Source organism: Sinohyriopsis cumingii, chromosome 5, assembly GCF_028554795.1.
Source record: "Sinohyriopsis cumingii isolate HCF-2022 chromosome 5, ASM2855479v2, whole genome shotgun sequence".
NCBI lineage: Eukaryota > Metazoa > Mollusca > Bivalvia > Unionida > Unionidae > Sinohyriopsis > Sinohyriopsis cumingii.
Genome location: NC_142965.1, coordinates 89,072,923 through 89,097,643, shown reverse-complemented (window position 1 = coordinate 89,097,643; position 24,721 = coordinate 89,072,923). Strand labels below are relative to the sequence as shown.

General features: G+C 34.9%; 2 protein-coding genes across 11 annotated transcripts in view; one reads left to right on the top strand and one right to left on the bottom strand.

Moving 5' to 3' along the window:
• The window catches only part of LOC149799710 (interphotoreceptor matrix proteoglycan 2-like), a 94,827-nt gene extending 93,878 nt beyond the window's left edge, over positions 1-949 (top strand). The window contains exon 13 of one of the 4 annotated variants that reach the window (XM_089959080.1): positions 507-949. The gene's annotated coding sequence lies outside the window, so the exon portion shown is untranslated. The remainder of the gene's footprint in view (positions 1-506) is intronic. The other 3 variants (XM_089959079.1, XM_089959081.1, XM_089959082.1) reach the window with 3 other exon arrangements.
• A 1,684-nt stretch (positions 950-2,633) lies between these two features.
• The window catches only part of LOC149799709 (beta-1,4-galactosyltransferase 2-like), a 42,725-nt gene continuing 20,637 nt past the window's right edge, over positions 2,634-24,721 (bottom strand). For 2 of the 7 annotated variants that reach the window (XM_089959075.1, XM_089959078.1), the window contains 3 exons: positions 16,491-16,595; positions 15,670-15,829; positions 2,634-10,683 (listed from right to left, as the gene is read on the bottom strand). In XM_089959075.1, the coding sequence (XP_089815201.1) occupies positions 10,645-10,683; positions 15,670-15,829; positions 16,491-16,595 (304 nt within the window). In that variant the 3' untranslated portion in view covers positions 2,634-10,644. Of the gene's footprint in view, positions 10,684-15,669; positions 15,830-16,490; positions 22,996-24,721 lie in introns of those variants that run through there. The other 5 variants (XR_016421205.1, XR_016421204.1, XM_089959076.1 and 2 more) reach the window with 5 other exon arrangements.

Genomic DNA, 24,721 nt, shown 5'->3' with positions numbered 1-24,721 from the left:
AAAGAATTGGATATTCACAAAAATATGTTGTGTTCCACTGAATTGTATAAAGGCTGCTTATTCCGTGTAAACCTTCTGATTCAGACAGCTATTACCACTATTATTACGTCTTTGAAATTATGTTTGCTTTAAACGTGTATTTCACTGATTCTTCAGTTTAGGAATATGTCTAATAACTTGCAATAATATTGACACCCATCCGTGCGCCTCATCTGTTTTATTGTTCCGTAATAAGCATGCGTACCGCTCATAACAAATGATCGAGAGCCATTATCAGATGCATGTATTGTTGTATTCAAACACTCATCTGAGATATTACATTACTTACTTCAGTCGATTGAGTTTTTGTCTGGTACTTAATATGGTACTAACATGCAGCAGGCAACACTAAATGACTTCGTTGTTACAGATTTTAAACGCAAATGTACGTAATAGAATACAACGTGTAGCTTAAAAGTTGGAATCTATGAATTCAAGAAGAGGTTTGTTTTTCATTTACGGCGCAGCAACACAAGGCACCTATTTCCAGCTGAAATAATGAGCATTGCACAAGAACTGGCCACAGTAGCAAACCAGCGTTTATCTGATTGAAAGATTCGGATCCTCTTCCATTTTGTTATGAGATCGTGGCACAAACAAATGATTCACCAAGGACGGGAATGAATTCGGCAAGTCATTCTAATTTTGTACATTGCGCATGTGTACGCGGATGGTAACGTCATAGGATGCTGAAGGAGTACTGATTGTTTATATTGTATTGTAGAATACTAAGAAAGTAATAATTATCGTCGGAAATTAAACACCCGTTTCATTTTTTTCTTTAGACATTTTACCTGTTATAATACAATACAGTGACATATACTATCATAACATATCTATAAAATACGCTTCTAATTGAATCTTAGGTAATGAAAAATTAATTCACCGTGTGACAATTAAATTGAGGGGAATAATCTCTATCGGCACGAGTTAGTATAAGGAAAATGGTAAACCTAATGGGAGAGGTGAGCAACTTTCTTGTATAGATATACATCCACATTTCCAGAATCTCACCCCTATCCCATGATAGCGATGATGAATAACGGGCCATAACTCTTCTGAAAATAGCTTGAGTTGGGTGATCTATGAATGCACATATCATCTGTTGATGACCAAAGCTCAGATGCTTTATATGTTTATCCAACTATCAATGTTTTATCTATTTTTTCCATGAAGCAAATATTTACTCTTTCGAGATTGTCTGCATTATTTGACATGTTGATGTTGTGATGCCCATCATACCAATTTAATCTGAATTGACCATTAAATATTATTAATCTTTTGTCTCATACTCCCTCCATTGGAAATGATCATCAATAAATATCCAAAAAGCTGAATGCCAACCCGACCCTTTTCTTCTTTTTCTCATATGAAACTAGTATGCAGTTGATTGTTGAAGTAATCAAATAATGGAAATTTCAATGCACGTTTCAGCATGATGACAAACAACAAAATGAAAGGTCAATGATATCAAAAATGGCAAGTTTAGGATTGACATTCAATTGCTGCATTATAGAATGTAAATAACTTATGCCGTTCATTCTTTGCCATTGCTTTTTAAATAGCATGTTCGGTTTCATGTAGAGATTATTTTTCTAGTTTTTTATTGCTTGTGCTTTATTTCATTTTTGGTGATTAAACTTCAACGTGAAATGTGTGAAAAGCCCTGTAAGTGGTGGATAATCGACACGCAGATTATTATGTGGATATATATCTCTATTGAGAAAAAAGTAAATTTCGTTGTCATTTTATTTCTTTGGGTTGGTTTCAACACCAGTTTGTCCAAATCATAAACAGAACCGTTTGTGCAATGTTTTTAGATGCTTACATTTGAAAGCTCTAAATCAGCATCTGAATCTTGCTTCTATACTGGTTGTTCTGACGGTCTCAAATGTGAAGGAATCCGAATAAGATCAGGCAACGAAAATAGTAGTTTTAGTGTTTTTCATATATTTGTGTGCATCGTCAAAATACAGCGCTCTTAGCCCATTACAACTTGCATATTAAACAAGATTTAATACTTCTATACTGGAGACATCAAGGTTCAGGACACCGTTACTTCCAAATCCCCTCAAGGTTAACCAAACATCTGGAAGTTTTTCCTGAACCTTAGTGTCTCTGTTAAATGGTGTCTTTTCAACTCATTTACTAAAGTTATTTATATTAATAATTGCAACACGACAGGCTATAAACTATACACTTCATAAAGTCTTTATAATGTTACATTTGCTTGTTTAATGAAAACAGTAATGTGTAAAAGAATGCAAAATTGCCATCTCTTCTGGATCATGAAGATGCTTTTGGTAACATCGTTTGAAAACCTACAATGAAACCATTTACGATTATTTAAAATAAGGTATTTTCATGTGTAGCTAAAACAATTGAGGTCGATTAATTACGGTAAAAATAGCATTTTATTTTGAATGGCTATAAACGACACAGAAGCACAATAATTGTGATCGGAGGAGATCACACTATATTTAATTGGCATGTTAAAGCAAGGATTGTGCTGACGTTTCTATAATCTACAAAATATTGTTCTCGATTTCAAATCGCCTCAGCTTCTAAAATAACAACAAAAACAATACTATTACTACTACTACTTTCTTTATTTTAAGATAACATATTTATAAATAAAGCTAATTTTCCATATTGTCCTCATAAATGTATACAAAATACCTAACTAGAAACACTAGAAAGCGTATGCAAACTAGTTCTGAATGATACATTTAATTTAAAATAAAAACAAAAGAGGAAAATGATAGGATAAATTAAACTTTGGATGTCTCAGCAGCACCATTTTCACTTGTGAATGTTTTCGCAAAGTTTCAAGGCCATAACAATCTTGTGCTAACGAACGAACGGACGACGGATAATCACATAAGCTCTTCTGGTATGTGACCATTAGAGCTAAAAGTCAATACTGCAAATATAACACACGGTTGGAGGATGGGGATCATAATCTGTCGTATTTACGATTTGCTTGATACTTTGCATCTAGAGTTATTTATCGTACATCGATCACAGTTACAGGTCAATTTGTTTTGCATTCAAAATATGTATGTAATGGGAGATGGCCTTTACGCCTGATTCGAACTGGATATTACACGACTTTGACTCCAGTTTAAAACACTTATACACATGTTTTGAATTGAAAACATTAATATTGATCACAGCAGAGGTATAAAACTAGTCGCACTAGTAGTAGAAGATTTTTACAAATTTCAGATCCCAATTAACTCATACGATCATATCGTACTTCGACGTTGCCGTATTGTAAACTTTACTTGAAAAATCGAATAAGCATTCATAAAATTGATAAAGCTTTATTGGTGTCAGAGTTGGAGTTATTTAGTTTAGAGTGAGCTCGTTTTCAACTATTTGACCTGTACTATATTAACATTCAATCAGAAAATGTTATACCGATCAGTTCAAGGTTCTCACACTGTTTATATACAAATGAAATTAAAATGACAGCGTGGCAAATGAACTTTTAAACAGGGCGTGAACATTAAGACATTCCGAAAAATTACCAATGTAATTAAGTAACAGAAAGAAGTAAAACCATCAAGTTTCATACAACTTAACAAATAATTTAAGTATCAAAGTTATAAATGAAAATGTGAGAGGGACTTACAGTAATATGAAGTGAATCCAAAATAATCCTGATAAAGCTCTGAGAAAGTGCAAAAGAATGAAAATTTCCGTAGCAATTTGAAAACGGCTCAGACAGGAATTGTGGCCTGTCAAAATGGTGTTGTCCAGAACTCCTTTGAATGATTCACAATAGTTCCAAATTGATATTTTAGTCCAACTGAGTCTGTCCGATACTTCTGCGCTTACGCCAGTTATATGTCTTAATGAGTGCGTCCACTCAGATGTTTTGCCGGTACTCTAAAACCAGCTTACTACCATGGTTCAAAGAAAGTTGTGCATGCGGTCAATCCTCGCGAATGAGGCGTGTTTTCTGCCTCTGTCAAATTGTTGTCAACGCCTCTGACTTTAATCAGGATAGCGAAAGGCCCAGACGGAATGTAGTCCCACTGTATGACAAGAGATTGCTGGCCGGGTCTCTTTGTGTTGCACTAGCAAGAATACGTGAAAACAGGCAGTTTGCTTTTCAGATGCTGTTCGAGTTAATTTATTTTAAAATGTTCTCGTAGCCGTGGTCGTGAATAACTCAAATCGTCGAAGAATACTATTTCGGATCGGTATGTAGCTTGTTTAGGACTGGACAAATTTAGGTTTAACGACTCGCCCTTTGGTGCTGCGAAGCTAGGCTCATGTCTTCATGTGAAAAAGTATATTCCCTGTGCACATGAAAATATCATCTCTTTCAAAGTTGATATGATGTTCTTTTCAACATGCATATGAGAGTTTTTAACTAATTTGTTTCGGGACGGTATTCACAGGCATTATGAAGTCGCCTGCAGGCAATTTGTTGTTTTTTATTTAGTGCCTGAATAACAAGCACTCTTACGCGATGTGCGTATCGACCCTTCGTCTGCAGTAGTTTTCTTTGAATGCACTTTGGACAATACGGCGGGAGGGGCGCATATAGTCGTGCGTGACAATCGCTATATTTATAGCTCTGTAGCGAGTGACAGCTGTGCAAAACCACGGGGCAGTGACCACAAGTGTGTTAGAATAGTAGATATTTAGTTTCTTACTGTCCTTGCACCGCATGGCTCGATCGAATCAACGGCCTCTAAAAAAACTTGGAGTGCTGTTTATCGTAAGGGTACCTCATACAACATCACAGCTTCGAATTGTAAAGTGGGTCTCAGTGACCATTTCCTGTCCACGTACATTTGAGTTTATCTATCTCCGATCGGTCATTAAGCTTTGTACAGTCTCCTTCGAGGCAGATTTTGAGAGTGATAATTTACGCTCTCCACGCTTTTGATGGCACACGTTATGAAAGTAATATAGTCCTCAGCGTCCAACTGCTGCAGCTTAAACAAAGGCATCTAGCACGGCTATCACAAAGACCTTTGTTGCCTCTGCACGTGAACAGTTTGTCCCAAACGGCATACATTATTCCTCAGAGTATCGCTTTGAGTTGCAAAAGCAAAGGTGACGCGAGACGATATAGGCAATGACCACATCATAGTACATGTCAAAGTTGATGTCAAGTGTATGTTAGTCACCTTATTTTCAGACAGATTACGAGATAAAAGAGAACAAATTATGTGCTTTTGGATGAAATCAAAGATCCACTCAAGCTCCTCAAACCCTCCTCAACGATATTAGTAAGGTCGAGCATTATGATAAGATGGGCTTTCGTTGGGTAAGTAAAGGTGATATAGTCCTCTGCACGGTCCGATCTATGGTCATTGCGATTGTCTAGAGTGATGGCATCCAGTGAATATACCTGGCACATCTGTAGCAGTAGGAGCTGCTGAGAAAAAGAACAAGCACTTCTGCTCTTGGGCTACGGACTACACTTTTGGTGTAGTTATATTTCCATTTCAGCGAGATCATTGCGGTATGCTAATGAATCGATTTCGCCTTGGCTGAGCTGACCATAAGCCGCCTCGTTATATTATCTGCCATTATGTCTGGGGACAAGGTTTTCTACGTACTCGTTATCGCAGTTGTTGACCTCAGTGCATATACAGACGTGCAGCTGATACTTTACATTGGTTGCATTGTTAGGCACAATTTTGTGCGGTACAAGTTCCACAATAATTGTAACGTCTATTGTCCGCTCCTGTGCATCACGTTTCTGGTGTAGTGTGAAAGCTCAGCTCATGGAATCACTTCACTGGAGATATCTCGGACCGACCAGATAATCTGCTGGCACCGTTTCCTCTTTTAGTTTTTAATATGATCTTGTAGGCAGTCCTCTTTGTCGCCAGATAGGTTGCGTCGAACTGTATCACTTAATTGCAGCTGAACGGAAAGACATCGAAAACGCCGTTTGGGCACGCTAGATTGTCAACCTCTTCTTCTTTAATGCAGATGATGCTTGTGTCGTCAAAATCAAGGTGGTAGGATTCCACAATACCGTTTGCAGTTTACCGTGAAACAGACACTTAGCCGTATGTCAATAACTTTATTGCTGATATATTTAGCGGTGGATATTCTGTCTTGCCTGTCTTGTTGGCGTATAGCTGCTCAAAAACCTTGAAGTTAGTATTTTAAATCTAGTCGTTGTAGTTGCCTCGCACTGGCTCGAACCGCAGACTATGTTATTGTGAATGTTGATAATAATACCAGGTAAACACCAATTGCGCAGCCGGTAGTTCAAAGAGGATAACCAGGATTGGTACGTTTCCATAACCCCTTATATATAAGGTCATTTACCTTCTTTTGGCGACATGTTTGAAGTGTCTGATTTTCCTTGGAACCTAGAAGTGTGTGCGAAAAACAATGATTCAATCGAAATTCCAGGTTATCTCATCAAAGTTCTGCAGAATCAACGTAATGGGAGATGGTACATGGTTGGTCCCTATCATTCTCGTTTTAGCTTCTTTTTGCACTGCTTTCTTCGAAAGAGAATTCGAACCTAAAGTCCTCAGAGATATAGTCTTCCAAATAGGTTTTAAGAGTGCAACAAAGAGTTCAGTAAGAAAATATCATCGCGGGTATCCAACATTTAAAGGTTTAAACTCCTTCTGTGCCTTCTCCACTATACTTTTTTGGATAGTCTGTTAGTCTGTGGTAAAGGTATTCACTACATTGGAGCCAGAAAGCTCCTCACGCTTGCGATCTATGTGTGGCGTACTTTTGCATGAAACTCTTATTTCTCTTGTTTGCTTTTGTTTGATTTAATTTATATCTGATTTAATTATTTGTAAGTTTTAAAATATGTTTACTTTTAATTTCATTATAGGTCAAAATAATGTATTTTTGTTTGCTAAGAACTCGATACTTTTCCAGAAAATAGTTTGATCTTGATTGTTCATTTGTAAACACTTAAAGCCGACCTAGTTCCCGAACTTAATTAAAAATTAGTAACAGCCACGCGAACAAGTTCTTTTTTTAATCTATTTTTATTGTGAGAGTAATTAGGGTGAGATCAAGGCTCTATTGAATACGTGACCCTAAGCTTGTAAATAGTTGTTGTGAAGTAAACAACTTTTTATATTTTATTCTTATAGCAAAATGATTGGTTTTTGTGAGGGCCATGTTCAGAGTACGTGATGTAAACATGATCACGTGACCCTCATACGGGTACCTATTCTGCGTCTCAAAATTACTGTCTAAACATTGTTTTAGAGAAATAATCTCAGTCTGGGCTTAAAACTTTTGATGTCAAGTCGTTTTGTTCTGTTGTAGCCAGTTATGAAGTCACATGTTTATTTTTCTTCAGATTATCTGGATTCTAAAAGATTAATTTGTTTCTCTGGAAATATTTGAGTCCTCATACAGAATTTTTGAGCAAAGACATTTCTTAAAAGTTTTATTCAGATTTTCAACACCGGAGTGTTATTTCTTGTTTTTACAAGGAACTGTAGACAACATCACAGCACAGGATATATCATACGTCATCGCCTTCAATCTTGGATTCTTCGTCAGGACTCGAACTTGAATTCATTAGAACATTTCATTATTAGGACTTCTAAAATTTTATTCGTGGATTATTCTCGGATTGTTTTGAATTAATTATTAAAATCGTAATTTCTTAGTTTTTCATTTTTATAGTATTTTTCCAGAGAAAAAATTATTTGTTAAATTTTTCAAAGCTTGTTGTTTTCACTCTTTCTGGTTTTACTGTTTATTCGGACCTAAACACATAAGTTTTATGTTGTCTTTCCGACAGCTCCTAGTTGCGCTTACCGTCGCAGCAGCGCAGAAATCAACGCTTGTCGGTGCTGTTGACTTGGCGTGTGCTTAAGCTAATCAAGGTTAGCTATCGCTGAAATATATATTTTTGTTGTAAATAATAAATACTCTCTGAAACACGTCCGTTGGTTCAGTATCGCCTTGTTGTAATCCAAGCTATTGTGTAAAGTTACAACTAGTATATGGGTCTTCTGAAACCTATACGTTCTTGCTGCCAATACGCTTTTGCCGGTATGCTACGCGGTTATCAATACGAGGAGAGCAAACTTTGTTCAGTTTGTTTGTGGGCATATGCTAATCGATGCTACATCTTCATGTTGTCACATGAAAGACAGAGATGGAAATCTGATAGCGTGCCTTTTCCATAAGACCAACATGGTACTGGCAAGACACTTATTTTTTTTTTCGCTGTATCAGGAGGTGTACTTTACAAATACCCACACACCACTCTTACAAAACATAAGCAAAAGCTACTAATACAGATCAAGGCCTTTGACACAACGACTTTATAATACAATAGAGAGACCGTCCGGTCACACATGTGGTCAAAGATGCAAATGCATTGATTAAATCATTTTCTCATCCCTTTATATTTCTGTTTGATTTGTAGTATATTTATCCTCTTAAGGTATATTGCAATGTCTCTGTTTAAACGTTATTAGAAAAACATTTAGTTCTAATAGAGGAAATCCTGACATCAATAATTGTAATTAATACAGTACCTAATATCATTAGATTTGACACTATCTTCTTTTATCTCTGTAATATATTCAAATCATCAACTGGTATATAGTTGCCCTTATAATAACAACAATTGATTTTGCGTTTTCGTTATCTGCGAGAGTTAATCGAAATGTATAGAACCAATTCAATATCCCAGTGGTCCCAAACAGAAAGGCACCATTCTCAACCAGAAAACACTATATGTTTCATTTCAACTAGCGTTTGTCCAACTCAAGCATTAAATTAAATTGCTAGACATAATAAGGTGATATACATTTAATTGTTTTGTTTAAATCTAATTTCATTATTTATTGACACAAACGTTTCCATTTTAATTCTGATATCTAACTATTTAGTCGTATTAAGAAACACACATGGGTCGGTCAACAAAATAGCTAAGAAACATTCTTAAGGACCTCTTAGGTGTATTATAAAAACATTCGATGGCAAAAATTGCAGTTGTTGTGATCAAGATTACAAATACAAACTTTTGTGTGTATTTTTGTTTGACGTAGTATTTGATGGCTTTCAATTATCATAAGATGATCACAGCTTTGAAGCTTGCGTATCAAATGTACAAGGTGATAAAAAAATGAATTTATGATAATCTTAGAAGTTATAAAAATGAAGTGCATAATGTTAATGGTGGCATTGTACTGTTTCTTATTTTGCAGGCGGTGCAATTTTAAAGAAAAATAATTTCCTCGGTTTTCGTTATTGGTTGTACTGTCTATTTAAGAAAACCTTGTTTGTCTTCGGTATTATTCAAATACACATTAATTCCATTTACTTTTGTGACTGAATTGTGTAATATCGGTTATAGCGTATATATGTTGGACTTACTTTAGATTTGCAGCTTTCAAAACATGTCTAGCTCCGTTTGTTCAGCTTCGGTTTATGGAGTTCAGAGGTCAATTGTAAAAAGGAACCCAAACTTTTTTCTATATTTTATATTTGTTATTATTCATTCATTACACTTTCAGAAGCTGGTAATGTCTAGTCCGGCAAGATTCCTTTTCCACATTTTAATAAATGCTAGAGATAGTGCATTTTACACCAATTCAGGTTGATTGTTTGAACACAAGGGAGCAGTCATTACAGATAGATGTGTGTTTAGATCATGTACAATTTTCAAAAGTACAATATCCAATGAAATTTCAGCCAAAATACATCAAAGTAATGTAGAAGTATGTCAACATTCTCTCTACTGTGCATGTTTCAAATGCAAACAACTTCAAATACATAATAAATGGTTAGCACCACCAATAATAATTTATCCTGACGTTATACGTTTTAACAATGATGTGTGTTATGATAGGAATAAATTTATGATGCCTTTACAAGTTATAAAAATGATGTGTGTGTTGGTGAGATTATATTTATAATGAATTTGGAAGTTTTAAAATAAACTTATAATGATTGAAGACGTTGTAAATACAACGTGATTCAAGGTAAAAATACAATGTTTGTACAACACGGAACTGAACAGTTTTCTTAACAGGAGGAAATATTTGAGCGAATATATTTACCTCTTAAAAATAAAGACAAAATTGATATTTTCAGCGGGGGTGGGTGGGCACAGCACATTGAGAAGGAAATTCAGAACTATAAACTTTAATGAGCATGCACATTGCCATATAAGGCACGAAGTTTAAATATGGAATCGTTTTTGTCAACTTTGTAAAACATTTGGTGTCCTTAAGTTCGGGATTGAAATGAAAATTGTCTTTAAACAATACACTTTCTATGAAAACATGTCACCGGCAGTAGGATTAAAGCACTTTGAAAAAACAAAAAGAGTTTACAAAACTATTGCAAATTTTATCCGATTGACAGAGAAATCCAGAAGAGCCATTGATGCCACAAGTTTCCACCACGATGAATGAAAGTATGCAAATTTCAGCTTCTTTGATGAATAATGAAGGTTAGCATGATTCCATACTGGATTCTCTTGTTCAGAATTAATATAGCCTTTCGGTTTGTATCAATGTGAAGTCGCAATTATACACCTTACGGCAATCAGCAATATAGTTCCTGAGCACCTTCACTGCGTCATGTTGAACAATTTTTGGAACATCACAGTCAGTATAACTACACAGCGAAAGGTTCTCCCAAGTATTTTTCGTATTGCTGTAAGGATGAAAAATTATTGAGATTTTAATTGTTTAATACTATCGAATAATGAAACTTTTCTTTCTTGCCAACAATATGTTCAGATGTGACTAGAGTCGCAGTATTGGTTTTCTTTTGTGCAACATATTACAGAAACATTCAGTTGTTCACTGACATGAAAATTAAATAATAAATAAGTTATTTCATTACTGAAATTGTAAATCTATTTTGAAATTAACTACATAATAATCGGTATTTGACTGGTGTTGAACTTTGTACGTGTAAATACATAATTATATTTTCAACCTACAATGAAAATAAACAAAATAAACATAAACAAAGTTTCCAACACAAACATCACGTCCGGAAAGTCGAGGGCTGGTAGTAAGGGTCCTACGGTTAAAAATGAAATAAACGTGTAGCCTTCCAAATTATTTACTGTGAGACTTGAGCAAGATTTCTCTTGTGAAATGTTATCGATTTTGGTATATTTCTTGAATCAGTTAATACTTTGAGAATACCATCAATTTATATGCCACTGTTGGATATAGAATAATGAAATGAAATTATTCTCTCGTGATAGATTTTGACTCAGTCTGCCAGTATATTTATACGAGCTGGTAGTCCGTCATTTAAGAAATTTGCAAAATGACGGTACTTTGAATCTTTGCGCATAGACTGAGTTGAAACTGTCTTCAACATGGCATTTTCGTATTGCATTTTTGGTGCAAACGTAGGCACAATAATAGGAAAAATATTTGAAAAGTGAGTTGTATGGCAGAAAAATGTTTGGTTTACTCTATGCTCCAACGTTTTCATCGCCAACTGATTTAAGCCTTCAGTTGTATCAGAACAGCTGTTTTGGATCAAGCTTACTGATGTGGGCCAACGCCTTTTATACTCCATGACGTTAGAAAGTTGACCCCTCGCTGTATGTATTCGCCAGTATGATCTTGCGTGCCCTCTGAAGCTTTCTAACACATCTAATTATATAACTTATTATTGTAAACAAACAGGGCGATATGAAAACCATAGAAGAGTAAGATTCAAGTCAAGGAACTGATATCCTAGGATGAAGCGATTGTAATTTCCTATTATGGTAAAATGCAATTATTTCAAAAGAATTATTGACGAAATTGAAAATAGACAATGGTTTTCCCTTATATATTAAAGTTCCGGCATTGAATATCTCCAGGTAGCACGCGCAAAAGCGTGTGCTCATCTACGTTTTCCAAAAGATATGCCCAAAGGTTGACATTTCTTACGCTATTATGACTCGTGGAAGAAACTACAATAAGATGAACCACATCTGGTTATAACGGCAACATCATCCGTAAAACAACTGAAACAACCCATACTTGAGCGTAATATAATAATAACGAGAGTCGCACTAAAAGTAGATAAATTTGTGGTATTAAGTTCCACAAATGAATAGCATCAGAGCTTAAGACAACTAATCGTGCAACAGGTGCACGATTAATATTCGAATTATTGTGTACGCAAGGCAGCCTGTTCTTATTTTTCATGATGAGGAAACTCGTCGTCGTGTAGCACGTGATATTGCTGAAGAGGCAGTCGAGTATGCCCATCAAAGAGTCCAAGTTCAGATTACATGCTAGAAAAATTATATCGACTATGCACCCATAAATCTTCGCAGCGGTGCAGCGCATTGTTTTCCGTGTGTGATTGACTATGAGACTTAATCGTAAGTCATAAGACAAAGATGAATTTAAATTTTCTATCCACGTGGATTCGTAGTGATGTCCGTGCGATTTTAAACCGTAACGACTGAGCCACCAACGTTGTATCAACATTGTATCTACGTTGTATCACGGTCATGCATCGGTTAAGATTGTTTTTTAATTAAAATGCTTGAACTGAGAGTGAAATGATCTGACAACAGCTCTTATAGCCAGAGACATAATCATGAGCAATGATGACCTGCATGAATTTCCCGAGGCTACTCATTGTTGGAGCTCAGAATCATCTTTCAGGTCCAGTGACGAAACTGTACACGACCACTGCCACATTAGAGACACCCGTACACAGTACATGTAATTTACAGGTATTCATTTACCAAGATAATATAAAAATCCATTTAGTGCAAATCTCCCGATTGCTTAATCTACACAGAAAAGTCATTCTAAAATATTTCCTTGTTGACAATGCCTACGTCAATTTCGAAACCATCAATTGCTTGACAACCATGACTTTTAGTGTGGTGGAAATATGCGAAGATCGGCAGCGGAGTTTCATGTCAGAACCTGGCAAGAACACTATGAATGTTACAGCGCATCCTGAGAAAATTGAATCCCCGTATATCACCCACACATACTTCGAATGAGTGAACGTTCTCGAGAGTCGCGACGGTATCTAATGTACCAATAAGCGTAATTCCCAACAATGGTAAATACCTGGCCAGCTGCAGTTTATTGGTTCGCTTCAGTTCCCCAATTCCAGCCGGACAAACTCCTGGGTAATCTTGCAGTGAATGGCAACGACCGTTTTAAATTCACAGTGATTGTTAAATTCAAACGTTCAATTTAATCAACCGCAAAGAAATATATTAGTGACTGGATGCATTTTTTCTGAAACTTAGTTCCGACAGATTGACAGCCTTGATTGTCGTTGTCTAGAGATGGTATTTTCATCAACGACTATGTACATTCAAACAATGTATGGCATATGCTTTGCTGTCAATATATAGGTTATTATCACAACCTGTAATTGCTCACGGATGTATTGCTGCTCGATGATGTATCTGAGAATTTTCGTGATAAAACTATTCGTATGTATAAGCTGGACTAATACTCTCGTACCCGGGGATGGTCTGGGATGCATTGCTTTTGATAACCAAATGAGAGGTGGAGCTGCTTATTGATGCTTTTGAATATCTATTTTTTTGAACGTGCAATCAGTGACAAAATTTCCATAGTAAGCCAGCGATATATTGGAGCCAAGAATCCGCTGGAGGTTGGATATGACCCATCCATTCTGAAAAGTCACTTCATGCATTTTGATGAAAACATTTATATGGATGGGCAGTAATGCAGCCCATTCCAGCTGTCGGGTATGAATGCGTGGACTCCACACATACAGATGTACCACGCGCTGTAACTTTATGGAGCGTATTCAGAGGACATTTTAACAAAGATGGATCTAACAAATATAATGATTGTAAAGCACATGGTCGACTATTTTTGCATTACCTCTGGATGGTTTTGATGCTTTTAAATGTCACATCTTAATGGTTTTTGAGACTGAATAATAGCTGTTTGTTATGAACGGATGTAGAGACGTGTGTGGTGGGACGAAAATAGTGATCAAGTTATTCCTTTCATCATATGTTAATAGCACGTATTTCAGAAGGCAAGACGAAAGAAAATTTGCTATATACATGATTGTCAATAACAATGGCAATTATCACTGGTCGCTGAAGAAGAAATTTAGCACTCAACATATAGTATATGTCCCGTCTTTGAAGTTTGTTTTTAAGATTTATCATTATATATCAGTGATTAATATGGTGATGAGGTTGAGGAATTGACTGACTGGGTCTGCCTGAACCGTTTACAACGGATGCTAACACTGATGGTGATTCAGTTCTACTTGTTGACGAATATCTATGTCATAGTGGCGCTAACCAACCCTCGTATATACTGACGTATAAGCCTGTTATGAGCCAAACTGAAACCAATAGTTGGGCCCGCATGATGTACTAGCAATAACCCGAGGCAAGCTGAGTGTTATAGTATTAACACGCGATAACGCCCCGTCGCATTCTGTACAGCCAAGGGTGCAAATACTGGGGGAGTATTTCTACAATGATGCAATTTCCTGACACGCCGACGCCAGCTGCAATCACTTTTGATAATGGTGAACCAACATTGACTCAGCCAAGACTCGATTGCGATTAAACAAGGATGCACTTTTCTCAATAACAATTCATTGGCCGAAGAGGAGACCGAACATTTCTGACTTCATTCAATGACGCAATCAATGGAGTTGTAACTGAACTTGATACTCGGTCTCCAGAATGCACAATCGCCGGCGACTTAAATAAGTCCCAGGTAAATATTTGCTATGATTATACCGTTGTCGTACCGATAAAAGGTGTACTTGATTAGAAAGAAGTGCGTGTATGTGTGTTGCACGAAAAGACGGCAAGCTTTTCGAACAATTATACTTAGTGATCACATTAGTAACGTAACTAAAACATAATCCAAAAGTTACCGACACTTGTGTGTGTGGTGGTAAATGCTATATGCGGAATCACCACCGTTGGCTGTAGACGAAAGAGCCAATCAGCCAATATTCATGTCACCACAAAATCAGCCTGTTGTTAATAGTTTTTACATGCTTTGACTGATAACGGGTATAGACCGAAGCTCAACTTGCCTTACCACACACACCTTGTGCGTAACATTCGGTTCCTGCACTACCGGTCAATTTTAAAACTCGACTTTTTATACCTTTTTGCAGTCGTATTCATCACTATTTTCGACGGTCACTAATGGGAAGTAAAGATTTTCAGCATAATTTGTATTTTGTAATGTTTACAGTATGGCTTTTGCAGATGGTGGAAACGTCAAGATACACATAATAATAAGAATGATTCTTCCGTTCTACAGTAATGCTATTAGCAAAGAAATAAGGAGCCCGCTTTGGACCTGTGTGATTTAAGGTTTAATTCCTGGTTCTAACATTTACGAAGGTATGAGTTTGCCCATTCAAAATCATTAACACTTACATCTTAGAGGACCAGATTTCATCTAAGCTGTATCTAGAGAATGAACAATATTGAAAATACTGAATGTGTAATCAATTATATATATATATATATATATATATATATATATATATATATATATATATATATATATATATATATATATATATATATATATATATTTCAATGGAACAGCAGATTAACTGCTGACGAAAACTAAATCTAGTTTAATATTCTTTTCACTAGCAAAATGATGTAGATTTCATTGTTCTTACCTTCGTAATTGCTGCTTCATTTACACCTATAAGAATCCAGGTGTAATATCGGCGGTATTCTAGGGCGTAGCGTTTGTACTTTATTTTCAGGTGATTGTTATAAAACGAGTTTACACCCTCTATGCTTTGCCTAGCAGCGGATACATCTAAGATTCCGAATCTGTGGGGAAAAATGTTATCTAATAAACAAGATTTAACAGGCAATATTTGTGACCCCGAATATATTTTCCTTTTTTATTTCATTCTATTGTTTTCGTTTTCTTTGTCTATTATTTTCGTATTTAAAACATGTTGTTGGCGAGAAAGTTTACTACCATGTTCGCTGTCCGGAATTTATCGATAAATCGTGTGACCTAATGGTTACACTGTCATACTATGTAGTAAACCCGCGCACCAAATACCAGCTATAATTTAACATCATGCAGATATATATAGGGATATAGTGTTCTTAGTCTTCTACGTGTTCTTTCCTCTTCATATTTCAAATTGTAGCTTGAAAGAGAATCGTCCGTTTTAAGAGGAGATGTGACCGTTACCAATTTAACCATTCAAGTTTGCCAGTTAAACATATTAATAAATTTGCAACAAAACGAAGCATTATTTACGTTTAATTGTCATCTATTGAAATCCGTTATGTTGGTTGATTGGTGCTTTAAGGCTCAATATCACACGATAGTCTGAGTTTAGCCGCAACATTGGGAAAACGTGCCTTAACATTACAAGCCAAACAGGGCTGGTCTGAAAACAATTCTACAGCTGCAACACTATGTGTGTGTGTGTGTGTGTGTAAGAGAGAGAGAGAGAGAGAGAGAGAGAGAAACCTTGCTGGGTTTTTTAGGTTAGTACTGTCCGTTTCGTGTGGTATTGCCATGTAAATACCAATATCTTTCTCCGGTCTTTCAAACTTCATATTCGCCCTTTGAACCCTGAAATGGAAATTGTGCTATATATCTACCTCTATTTTTCTAGCGGAACAATATGGAAACCATGTTATGGGGGAAAACACATTTTTCCTGTTGTAATAAAATTAATAATGTACCGCTCTGGATGACGTCCGATTTGTCCCGATTTATTCATGTGCCGGGTACATTAGGGATACTTGAGAGTTCAGCGCTATCGTATCTCCAGCTTACACCCGAGTCGATTAACTTTACAAACTCTTCGTAGATGATAGTTCCCTCTTTTTGCCACGTGAGTAATTTTTCAATTATCTGAAATCCGCGTTCATGTCAGTTTTTGTCTTTATTCACGTATGTTTCTGAGTGCCTTGAATCGGTGTTCAGTATATTGCTTTGACTATTAAAAGACGCAGAGAGTAAATTTATAAATGTTAATTTGTTATGAGTATAGGTGAAAAATAATAAAATCTTCAAATCATTATATTACACTTATCATAAACAGAAAATGCAAAGGTTGAACGAATCAGTTTGGAACAAAGTAGAACCATTAATTATACCATTAATGCGTTTAAAATGAACTTTAAAGACGGTTAAACATTTTGAAAACATTAATAATTTCATCGTAGACGCATGATGTAATAAATAGAAGATTATGCGAGCTTATGGTGGAAATGATCAAGATCTATATGAATTTCTTGGTTGAGTAGAAACAAACTTTAAATAGATAAAAAGTTGAAGAATGGGATATTGTGCTTAGTTAAAAGTTCTATTAGATTCATTTTTAACAATTAAGTAAATAAATCTCACGTATTCCATTAGCAGTTTGCATCGATATTAACACATTACAAAAGACGATGAAACTATAATATACAGAGGAAATGGTTTCAAGAAATGGCAGTCCTTTTTTATGAAGGCACTAGACCAATAAACGCTGATGAAACATAGATAAAACGTGTTTAAATTTAAACAACATATCTTATATTTTTGACACGAAATTTTATGTGATGAGGGAACAATAAAGCAAGAGATGATTATTTGACTAGTAGGAAAAGAGGTCATACGTATTATGAACGTAAATTAAATTACACATATTCAAACGAAATAACAAAATATTTCATTAGAAACGTGTAAAACCTCCTTTTGATCTTTTATGTTAGAAATTATGTATTATAATGCTTATGATATATTTAAGTATTATTTAAAACACTTCAATTTGATCCAGCTGAATCTTATGGTGCACAAAGACTAGCACATGGTGCTCGTTTAAAGTTAACAGGATTAGAATTAAAGTTATTAACTTATTCGGACATGTTCTGGAAACGTTAGTCAGGAATATGGAGAATCTGCACTATCCAAAACAGATAAACCATATAAATGCAATCATACGTACCCTATAAATCCAGCCATAAGTACCATATAAATCCATGAACGAGTGCCATATCAATCCAATGAAAAGTACGATATTGACAATAATGGTGAACATAAAGATGTCAGCAACATAGGTCATGGTTAACTCCATTTAGTGTGTACGTATCTGGTGATATTGTTTTTCAAAATATCCATCAATCAAGTTAAACGTTAGATAGGCAACCAAACAACACAAATGAGTAATCAGAGACACATTGATATTTCAGAAAAATAATGAGAAAATAAATGTAGTTTAGATGTATATTTGCACATTCAAGCATATAAACAAAAATGTTTCAATGATTGCGCATCAGGACCAGGAAGAAGAAAAAAACATATAAAGCATGACATATATATCATCACTACATAAAGAGTGGATAGATGAGATAAATGAAAGAAAGCCAACTGTACCTAAATAATGATTTACGCTGCAAAATAAATAAACATAGTATTTCAATATAATAATTGAAGACAATATTCAGCTGAGAATAATGTTCGGTCGATAAAAAGTTGTATTATTTGATGAGAATCGTTAGCTAGAGTCATCCATATAAATACATCAAATAGACATTTTAGAAAAGAATGAAACGCCAATTTTGGAAAAGTTGTTGAAATCTGTGTTAGAAAAATTAAAAGAGATGAATGCAATGACAACTTCAAAATATCTCCAGATGAAACAAAATTATCTAAATTATATGATTGCAACGAGAAACATAATTGACGTAAATTTCATTTTAGTTAACGGAAAAAATTCAAATGAGCGGAAATTCGTTGTTAATATTAAAAGAATGGCTGAACAAGCAGGATGCATATATGTCAATATTAGCGACACGTGCGGGGTTTTGCAATGCTAGGCTGCCAATAAATGGATTTTTAAACTAAAGTAATTGTGAGACTTCACTGGAGTAAAATACAATAAATATTATCACAGCCACGTCGATAGCATGATAACTTTGGAATTTGATGTTATTCTCAAGACGCTACCACACAAGTTCAAATACATGAAGTAGCGAATTATAGTTTTCTTGATATGCTATTGTACGTTGAATTGGGAAGGAGGATTATGTAAAGGGTTATATTTTCTGTAAGAATAATTTAAAATACAACAGAACATAAACTGTAAACCTGACATCACGCGTGATCCAGTAAGAAACCGACTACTTCTATATGTTATACAGTACAACTTGCTAGCAAATATGTTTAAGCTTAAAATTAAAATAAACATTTGCCAGCTTAAAGCGAATTTGCTGTCTAAAATCTTATCAGGGATATGTTTCATCGAGTGGGTGTAAAACGTATTTTGAGCCACTCGATGAAATATATTCGCGATGAAACATATTCACTATTCACACATTTCAAGCAAATTTCCAATATTGGATAGCTTTTAGGAAGCCAGGAGAAAGCTCATTCAGGAACTAGAAATGCTTACTGATAACGTTTATAGCTTACCATTATCAAACAAAAAAAACATGTTAAATTCTTCTTATATGAAATCAAACGCAAACATGTTCAAGAACTGTGCAGTCTAAGAACTCATTTGTATTTCTTTAGAACTGATAATGATGAAAATGGCATGCAAGGCATTCAGAAATGTATGATACAAGAAGTTCTAAATTTTGTATGCACACAGATGCCAGCATCAGTTAAATGTTACGCTCTATAGGCTTAAACTATATACAGATAATGTAAAACCCAACATGCATTTTAATTTTCCAAACTATAACTTTATTCCCTAAAACATAATAGCAAAGAAAGTAAAAGAATTAAAAATGACGTAATTCCTGTATTTCCTAAATGTTCTATCAATTTCACAGTAATCCAGAAAAGATCCAAAGGTATTAACAATGAATATTGTAAAGTGCTTACCTGCTATCACCAATAAAGAAACACTGTTGTAATATCTCTAAACGTTTTACTTCAAGGTAATCCAGTGGAAGTTAAATGTTACTAAAGTCCTTAAATCTTTCACGTAATCAAACGAAATTAAATAAATATCAAATTGCTTGCACAATTTCACAATATTTTCTCAAGGTACTGTCACTAAAGTCATTGAACCGTTTACAGAATCAGACGAAATTAAATAAATATCCAATTGCTTGCATAATTTCACAATAGTTTATCAAGGTACTGTATATTTAGAATAAATCTTTTCCACTCTGCATTTTCAACAAACAAATTACAAATAATTCAAATTTACTCTCATGGCTCTTACAAACATGACTTTGAAGATTGAGAACACGGTACTTTAATTCTCTTAATTTCTCTTATATTGTCACCAAAGGCATATTAAATAAAAAAATCTGAATCACTAGAAAAGATTTCTGAATACTTAAATTATTTTATTGTGAAATACTTTGGTCGTCAACTGTACGTTTATTTTTACAATTTGTAATAATCAGTGGTTAGGGCAATCGTCTCATATCGACAATAGAAATATACTTCCTAGATCACGCTGTGATGAGATGACATCCATTCAACTAATGCTTAGCGTACTTTGACCACATTGGTCGTTGACATGAACATGGTAATAACCTTGATTTATGAATTAAGAATTTGTTTACATGTACTCTTTTTATATTACTGGTCAGCCACAGAATTAAAGAAGAACAAATAAATGTCAGTAACATAAATAGCATTACATTAAGTACGGTTGCTTTGTCTCATTTACAGTACTATGTATGGTATTATTCAAGTCTATTTAAATCATTTTTCTCAATACCTTTCTTTGAACTTTTCTACTATTGTTCTTTTGACTTAACAAGTCGCTTTTTGGTTGATGCAGTAAACAATAACATAAAATCGAATATTCTCATAAAAATCATGATTAATAGCATTATGTTTGTGTACAGTTCATGTTATGTTATTTACGAAATAGTATATACCAGACACTGATGTAGAAATGGTTAACGATTGATAAAAACAGTAGTTGATTTTAATACAACCAAAACTGAAGCAATGTTATTCTAGCATAATCTGGAAGCAGTTATCCCAGAACTAAAATTTATAAATGAATTCATCTCCTTTGTTGAGTTCCACAAACATCCTGGCGTAACTTTCAGTTGTCTAGAAAATTGGACCCAAAATATTGATACTATATTTATGTATAATTTGTTAACCAGAGATAAGAGCGAACGTTAATAATAATTTTTTTTACTTGTTCCAAACATATATAAAAAATAAAAACGCTTAAAAAAATTACGAAGAATTCGGAATTTGACTTCACTATTATTTTGCAGCTAATTTTAATTTTAATCTGCAAAATACATGCTTTATGAATTCTTATGAACTGAAATCATATTGGGATATGTACTAATGCCCAGATTCTGCCACGATAATATTTTTTTCCATTAATTAATTAATGTATTAACCCAATGCCATTCCACTCTCTCTCTCTCTCTCTCAACCATCGTGCCTAAAAATAGCATAGTGTATTAGGAACTACGTTGTAAATAAACCATTTTCACTCTTTTAGTAGAAGATTGAGTTTTTGTTTGGTTGACTAAACAAGCTGTTTCGTCCATTTGGAAGTAGAGGTGATCAAATTAGTTATGTGGATGAGTTCACGTGTTCACTGAGTTACAAACGAATCTTTCAAACAAGGATACCAATGAACATTGTATTAGCAGTTCCAACAGCAAACGTGAGAGACGCAGGAAATGAAAATACCAATAAGATCATTGAAAGAGGTAATTAGGACATATATTCAGAAAGCCGAGAGCTTGGTTCAGACTATGACCATGCCCTATAGGGTCAACTAAAATACCATAGAAAACGATATTGATGCCAAAGACTACTGCATAGCTATCAGAGATGTAACGTTTCACAAGTCAGTAAAAGCACTAAATCCGAGATAAACGTGCAATTGAAGGTTTCGTAAATAAACTAAGAATATCAGATCCAATAAGTCAAGAAATATTATTTCTGCTGGCTAAATAGACTATCACACAACAATTGCTTTACAATTTTCCACGTTTAACTACCTTTATCAAATTGTAGGCCTGCGATACAGGTCATACAGGTCATAACTGGGATCCATCCAACTTCAGACATGGAAGAGACATGACACTAAGCTGGTGATAAGAATGGTAATAATTATACTTACATTCATTCATCTTAAATTTCCTCAAAGCGTACTTTCTTAGCAAATCCAAATGACATGACTCATGTCATGGAAGATGGAAGATCTGATACACACAAATGTTATACAGTAATTCCGACTGCATTTCCAACTGGAATCACATTTTCCTTACTGCACTGATTTGACTCTGTAAATACACTCGGTCATAAGCAGAAACACTAAATTTAATTGGATCAACATATAAACAGACTCCACTCCAGACCAACTGGAAAGGTTTATCTCAATGCGCATTCATTCAAAATATGAGCGCGATACGGACTTCAAAGGTTTGCTGGGCGGACCTATATGCGCAATAATATTGGTACATTGTATTAACGAGTCTACTGTTGTGTATTTATTTTGAGATACAGCATAAATAAATGACTTTGTCCCTGGTGGTCTTTTTCTTTATTATCAAGCATCAGATAAGAAAACGAAATGGGTTTATACTAAAATGTTTACATCATTTGTATGGGAAAATACGGATTCGTTTTCACTGACTAATATTTCACTCTCACAGGTCATGCAGTTATTTCTAAAAAAACTTTCATATTCTTTTCCTGCGTTAATACCGCATTTATTTCACCTTGTGATCGTGTGATACGAATCCAGCAGTTAATAAAATATTTCATTTTAAAACTGTTTATTTAGCTTGATAAAATAGAATGAAATATCACGTTGTGGGTATTGTATTACCATCATAATGACCTATACTTTGTGAAAGTGATAAAGATGTGCATGTTATGCATGTTCGTGTATCCAGAATGTAGACTGGTGTAACTGATATTAAAATCGTCATCCTCTCCTCCCCATCCAAAGTAAACATTGGAGAAGCCGTTGGCTTGTGTGTACTGACTATCCGTCAGAGCAATAACCCCACTCATGTAAGAATCGTACGGTAAGCTGGGAACAGAAGAAAACACATAAATCTGGAATAAGCACAGTGTTGGAAACAATAAAAGAAAGAAAATCTATGAATTAAAACCGTATTCCATACTTTATTAAACGACGTCATGGATATGAGGTTTCAAAACCCAATTGCATTTCTTCTTGGGGATAGTTTCCATAATAGCTAGATAACTACCGAGTTTAAGAAATGTTCCACGCAGCGATTTAGGAGGAAACATGCTAACGGAAAGACGGAAACTAACACAATTTCCACGACGGTTAAACGTGCGGAACAATATACAGCCATTTCATGGCTGTGGAAATAACATACCGGAATAATTACCGGAAGGAGCAACGGACATCAGGCGTTCTACTGACCCAGATCTGGGCGATAGAATGTCTCGATGTCCACATCAAAGAGGATGAGATAATTTAGTGTGTTCCATATAAAGTCATAAGTGGTTTGTTATCTAATTTAGTAAAGGCTTATTGGAAGAAAAAAAAGTTTCATTTAGTGAAGACTTATCGGAAAAATAAGAGCTGCGTCTGTTTAAAAACATATAGGTTTAACTGGAAAACTTGCGATCCGGATCCTTAGTTTCGTAAAAAGATCTAAATTAAAATCACGCGCGTTATAGTACATGGCTGTAGTTCATCGGTCATATTCCCTCAAGTGCAGCTATTACCCGTAATGCTATTTATACGGAAATTGATCCAAAAATATCAGGATAAGAACGTAATTGCTCATATCCCAATACAAGAAATAAGACGATTGAAACTGATAAAGTAACCTCTTTACCCCTCTACTAGAAAATACTGAAATTAGTGATAAATCCCTGCAAAACTCAGTTGGTTAAATCTGGATGAAACACCCTCGTACAAGAACATCTGTAGAACACTTGTAAAGTTAAAATTAAAATTAATATAGTAAAGAAGTTTAAAATACCAAAACTGCTTATTCACTGTAATAACACCTTGAAGTCACTAAAATACTCTTAACTGTAATATAGCACAATACGAATGACCCTGGACCATATTCCAAACTCTTGATGTCTTACAAGGCATTCTACTTAAATAGACCTCATACATTTCCGAAAATTCGCGTTGACATGAACAGAATAAGAAATTTTACAATGCTTTTAACTAAGAGGCATCCCATCGTCTAAAGCTGGTCACTAAAACTGATAGTTAAAATGTACACTTCTTGGTGGGAAGAATGGCTCCTCGGACATTTAAAACAAAATAAATGAACTAATGTTAATCGTACAGCTAACCTATTAGAAACCTCACTAATAATATATCGTTAGCAAGAATTAATCGTAAGGATATCTTATGAAAATCACTAGACAGACAGTACTTTAAATGTTTTAATGCAGACAACAACAAAAACACGCGCCGTTTGACAAAAATGTATGAAGAGCGACACATGGCTTGGTATGCACGAAGAACAAAGCACAACGTTTCATAACGTAGCATATACAGATTCTTTAATTCGACTTGGGTGGTAAGTGATGTTGTTCCGACGTAGATGTAAGTGAATGAACGAGAAGATTGGCAACATTTGATACACTCTGAAATCTTCTATAGATTTGAAGAGATTTAAGAAACGTCTCAAACTCTGGAGAAAATGGTCCGATATCGACAGAAGTCCTGTTCGCCTGTTGGTAACGCTTAATATCAATTTTGGGAGAGTACCATATTTTCTGGGTATTTTGCATTCCTCTTTTCATATCTTTATCCT